At 58.2% G+C, this 5,479-nt stretch overlaps 3 protein-coding genes across 3 annotated transcripts in view; 2 read left to right on the plus strand and 1 right to left on the minus strand.

Annotated features, from left to right (window-relative positions):
* Positions 1-33: 33 nt before the first annotated feature.
* NGA_0015702 (uncharacterized protein) lies at positions 34-720 on the plus strand (the record flags this gene model as incomplete). Its single annotated transcript, XM_005854383.1, has 1 exon — positions 34-720. The coding sequence occupies one exon, from the start codon at positions 34-36 to the stop codon at positions 718-720; it is 687 nt and encodes a 228-aa protein (XP_005854445.1).
* A 1,339-nt stretch (positions 721-2,059) lies between these two features.
* On the minus strand, positions 2,060-4,129 carry NGA_0218910 (violaxanthin de-epoxidase-related protein; the record flags this gene model as incomplete). Its single annotated transcript, XM_005854388.1, has 1 exon — positions 2,060-4,129. The coding sequence occupies one exon, from the start codon at positions 4,127-4,129 to the stop codon at positions 2,060-2,062; it is 2,070 nt and encodes a 689-aa protein (XP_005854450.1).
* A 249-nt stretch (positions 4,130-4,378) lies between these two features.
* NGA_0218600 (pci domain-containing protein 2) overlaps positions 4,379-5,479 on the plus strand; it is a gene marked incomplete at both ends in the record, with an annotated part of 1,489 nt that continues 388 nt past the window's right edge. The window contains one exon of the mRNA XM_005854386.1: positions 4,379-4,470. Coding sequence (XP_005854448.1) covers positions 4,379-4,470 — 92 coding nt within the window. The remainder of the gene's footprint in view (positions 4,471-5,479) is intronic.

The following is a 5,479-nucleotide window of genomic DNA, read 5'->3' on the forward strand; positions in this document are numbered from 1 at the left end:
GGGAATGTGTGGGGGGGTAGCACGAGTCGCCGTATGACAGAGGAGCAGAAGGTGGAGCGTCGCGAGCGCAATCGAGAGCATGCAAAGCGCTCCCGTGTCCGCAAGAAGTTCTTGCTAGAGTCACTGCAAAAAAGCGTGAACGCCCTCCAGGAGGAGAACGACAAGCTTCGGGGAGCGATCCGGAGCCACCTGAAGGAGGGCGCGGATGACTTGCTCAAGACTTGCGAGGTGGAGGTGGATGAGTCCATTCTGGCCTCGGACCCTTGCTCGGCCACGAAGATCCTGGACGACCCGGACTACACGCTCGTCAAGGCGCTACAAACGGCGCAGCAGAACTTCGTCATCACCGACCCGACGCTGCCTGATAACCCCATCGTGTACGCCTCGGGCGGGTTCCTGAGTCTGACGGGCTACCAGATGGACCAGATCCTGGGCCGGAACTGCCGCTTCCTGCAGGGGCCGGACACCGACCCGGCGGCGGTGGACAAGATCCGCCGCGCCATCGAGGATGGAACGGACGGGAGTGTCTGCCTTCTGAACTACCGGGCGGATGGCTCCACCTTCTGGAACCAGTTTTTCATCGCGGCGCTTCGGGGAGCGGACGGGAACATCGTGAACTACGTGGGGGTCCAGTGCAAAGTGAGCGAGGAATACGCCTCGGAGGTGTTGAAGAAGGAGGCAACATCCTCGACGGTGGCGGAAGCCTCCTCCAAGCGCTGAGGTTGGAAAAGAGGGGCTGGCAGGCTCTGCCGTGGTTGAGATGATGACATCGCGACAGTCGCGCCCCCTGGTCCTTCCTTTTCGCGCCACCTGGACCTTTACATACCACTGACATCTTCTTGTCCAGTGGACGCGGTCGGGAGGGGTAACTGACATCATATTTTTTTTGTTTTTTTTTTCCCTGCTCTCTTCCTCGAGATATTAAAACAAGGTGGTTTTCTAAGCATCTTCATTTAGGCCCAGGCGGGTGCTTCACAGGGGTAGAATAAAAGTTTCATAAAGAGCTCTGCAGTTGTGGCGGAAATAATTGCGGAGGTAGGAGGGGACGCAGGAGGTGTGACGACAAGGGTAACATCTTCTTATCATGTGACTGGACGCTGCCTCGTTGGTCGTTGTGAAAATATACCTTGACGGTCTTTGGGGGGAAGAAAGAGGAGAGGAGACTCATTACAGGACTGGAGAAGGCAAGGAATAGACAGATAGGCACTTGTACGCCGTGGGCACACGTCGATTTCATTTTAATCTAAAGAAGGGTGAAGTAATATTACAGATTAGCACGATATGGAATGGAGAAGGGGAAGCAAAAGCAAGGGCCGTTGTTTATATAGTGGGTCAGCCGAAAATAGCGTGGAGCGGACGGTAGTACATTTCCTGCAAGGTGAAGCAGGAATCGCTTTGGCCGCAGTCGTGCTTATTTTATAAATTTGCTCGCAAAAATATAAGGCTGGGGAAGAGGTGGAGGACGAAGAATCGGGAAGGGGCTTCCAGGGCTGTGAAAGTGTGTGTGGAACCGGGTCCGAGAGAGTCTCTGAGTGTTGTGAAAGGAAGTTTTTTTTTACACGTAAGGGCAGACGAAGACGAGACATCACACACATGAAAACGAAAAAAATACCAATGAGAGAGGACGGACCCCGCAGTCTCGAACACCCCGTGGCTGTCCGCGTCATGGATATTACTCTCTCCTTTCCTTTTTGGCCTCGCGCATTTCTGAGTCGTTAAAGTACTGCTGAGACTGCTGAGGGTTATCTTTCTAATTTTCTTTTCCTCTTCCATGTTTCATACATTGCACCTCCCCAGCAGGTTCTGCTCTAAACACTAAAATAACATTCTGCGCGTGCACCGGGTACCTCGCATACATTCACGAACCCAACAATTCCTAATCAAATACATGACTCGGATGTGGGCGCTTCTCTCCTCCATCTACACCAGGATGCAAGCGCAACTCATGCCCACGCGAATCGTCCGTGCTTGAAGGCATGTGTGCGACAAGACCTACCCGCGTCAACTCGAGGCCCTTCTCCTTCCCCATTCCCTTTCCTGGTTTTACACATTCGATATATTACAGTACAGCGGCCGGAGCCAGTGTGACACGCCCCTCGTCATCGGCCTGACTGGTTCTCGCGCCCGCCCATCCAGGGTACATGAAGCGAGCCTCCGCCATGGGATCGATCTCTAAGGGGGCTCCGTCCGACCCGTCGTGATGCACGTTGAAGAGCTCCCATTCCTTGATGCCCGCCCGGTCCAAAGCCGCCAGAATCCTGGCTTTGCATGGCTCCGCGGACGGCCACTCGCCTGTGGGCGAGGCCAAAATCGCACCCGTGTACGACTGACCCGCTGCCGCCGCCGCCCCACTGTAGTAGAACAAGACCCAGGACAGATCATCGGCCGCATCCAAAATGCGCCAGAACTCGGAGCTGGTCACGCCGTTGTCCAAGACCGAGTAATAGAAGGTCCCAGGAACTTTCCCACGACGCACGCGGTAGAGCCGGCGTCGCCACACTTCCCTGCCGTCGAAGGTGATGACGCGGAAGACTGGCTGGTACCACAAGGCCTGCCCCTTCCGGTAGTAGGTCATGTGCTGGGAGGGGAAAAAGTCGTAGGCGGGGTTGACGCCGGCGATCACCTTCCAACTCCAGGGGCAGCCTTGCTGGAGCTGGCCCAAGTGCCCGAACTGGATCTCCTCGGCCGCCTCGTGGCTAAGGGGTTCCCCTCGAAAGTGAGAGAGCGGGGCGGGGTCCGGGGACATGGGGATGGCGGCGTGGTTCTGCAGGCAATTGTGCTTCTGGAGGATGCAGAGGGCAAATTGCTCGAACTCCCGCGACTCATACTGGACGATGCACCGGTACCGGCAGACCTGGTCGTTGGGGGCACACTGCTCCAGGCAGGAGAGGGCGGCCTTGCACGCGGGATTGCGCTGACAGTCGATGATTTGCGCCCCGCAGTTGCCCAGCATGCAACGAAGGGCCTGGAGCGTCACGGGCTTGAGAATCTCTGAGACCGCGGGGATGTCCACAAGCACGGCGTTGATGACGACCAGGACGCTGTAGAGCACGTCGTCCGAGTGGCCCCGCTTCCAAAAGCCGCGCACCGTCTCGAAGAGCTCCAACAGGCGCTTCCGCTCCGTGGGTACGGGGAACGCTTTCCAAAAACCAGCCAGAGGTCCGTAGGGTCGAGCAGGGCCGATGCGACTTTTTTGCGCGAGCTCCGGACACGAGTCAAGGGCGATCAGGTGCGGGACCTGTGCCATGTAGCCTTTCAGCTCGTGTGCCACCTTCGGATTCTTGACGTCAAGGAAGTACATGGCGTCGGGCACACCTGAGGCCGACGCAGCGGCGGTGGAAGGGGAAGAGGAGGGAGAGGAAGGGAAGGGGGCGGGTGGGAGTCCAGAGGAAGGCCCCAGGGGCAGATGCGCGAGGGCCGCCGCGCCCCGGTCCAGAATCTCCTCCTCTGTCACCACATGCAGAGCGAAGGCAGGGTCTACATACTGCATGCGCCGATGCATGTGCTGCATCACCTCCGTCCAGGGGGCCTCCAGCTTCCCGCGGGCCCCATGGCCGGGAACGACGGCCACCACATGCACGGGCCTCGAGCCGGCGGCCGGGCGAGGCGGGACGCGTCTTCCTCTGCCCGTGGTCTGCCCCCGGGGTGTTCGTTTGGCGGGTGCACTTGTCGCCATGCTCAGGACAGTGCGGTCACCACGCTTCGAGACACCACCCGCGCATCCACAACCCCCGAGTCCACCGCAGCTACAGTCTTTTGAGGCTGCCCGCTTGGAGTTTGCGTAATTCTTCCACACGCGGGCGATCAAGGGTGCCATCCAGAAGATCGGTGTGCGCGGTCGGGCCGCGGCGACGAAAGCATGTGCCTTTTCATAGCGGGCCAACGCGGAGGAGGCCTCAGACGACGGAGGTGGTGACGACGAGGAGGAAGCTGCAATGGGAGAGCGTCTAAACGGCAGGGGTGCGTAGAAAAAAGCCGTACATGCCCAAACGCACAAAAGCAAGGTCAAGACTGTGATGCCAGACCTGGACAGCTGGGGCGCGAGGCTAAATGAAGTTGGCTTTCTTTTTCTCCTGGTTGACGCTTCTCGCTGTAACGATGACGGCTGATTTGGCGCCTTGCCCCTCATTTTCGTGTTTCGCCTGTGCACCAAGAAATGAAAGGAAAGTAGCGTGCGGAAAATTATGCCGCGTGGCACCTAACATGGGACCTTTGCGAGTGCGCGTTCTGCAAATGGGGGGCTGGCCACCCGCGGGGGGTGTCGCGACACAGGGGTGAAGGGCAAGGCAGCGAAAGGCCTAGGTCCGAGTCATCATATCTCAGGACCGTTACGTCTCTTTTGAAAGTTTCAGCCATAGTGAATCCCCCGCACGCACGCATGAGGGACCACGGCGACCCACGGGGTGATGGTCGCGTGCACGTGCTGTGCATGGGGCCGTTGCGTGGAGCTCTCTGGGTATTTGGATTCGGGTAGCACTTGGGACGACGGCGGGGCGCGGCGCGGGCGCCGGCGTCTGCGTCAGAGGAGAAGCTGCATCTTGGGATTGTTCCACCCCAGCGACCTGTCATACCACTTTCCTCCTCCGGGGCCTGCTGCCGAGCATGCTCCACCCAAATGCAGACACTTGAGCTCGTGATGACACCCGATGTTTTCTCTGTGGGTATCTCACCTCATGCTTTCAGGCGGGTGGGGGGCCAGTGCAGTGGGGCTGCGACCCCGCTTTCATTCATTTTTGTTCCTATTGAGAACCCTCCAGGTTCCATCCCTCCAACTACAACTATTTTAATCGTATCTTACCCCCCACCTCTCTCCCAAAGTTTCCTTACATACTCATACATTGCCATAGGTTGAAACGTGCTAAGGGTGGTCCTCGCCCATCCCTTGCGACGTAAACATCGCGAATCTCATGTCTCTGTCAACTCCAATACTCCCGGATTTCGAAGGGGAGCCTCCGCCACTCTTCACCGACGGGATGTTTGAAGAGGGCGTGGAAGGAGTTGAAGAGCAACATGTTAATGCATCGTACATGAAGGGAGAGGGAGAGGAGATTGAAGGAGTACATACTGCGGACATGGAAAGGAAAGGGGGCCAGCTCCAAGGCAGAGCGGCTGCACAATCTGAAGAAGCGGCAGTTTTCATGGGGGGTGCTTGCCCTGAGAATAATATGGGCATGCGTATCAGCACTAGCTTAAACAGCATTGAGACCGACGTGACCAACGCAGGGAGGCAAGAGGTACTGAGCCCGCGCAACCGCACGACTCCTCGGCGTTCCTGCGGAGGGCCCAAGGTATGGATGGAAGAGAAAGTGTTTGGGGAGGATCCACACGGAGGGAAACGTCCTTGCTCAACGTGTCGGAAATCCAAGGTTCGCTGCGACCGCGGGTTCCCCTGCACGCGCTGTGTACGCCTGGGCCTGGACTGCCGCGAGCAAGCTAGGGTACGGCGCGGAGGCCTCTCGCGCTCCCACGGAGGCAGGCC

Source organism: Nannochloropsis gaditana (assembly GCF_000240725.1).
Source record: "Nannochloropsis gaditana CCMP526 unplaced genomic scaffold scaffold523, whole genome shotgun sequence".
NCBI lineage: Eukaryota > Eustigmatophyceae > Eustigmatales > Monodopsidaceae > Microchloropsis > Microchloropsis gaditana.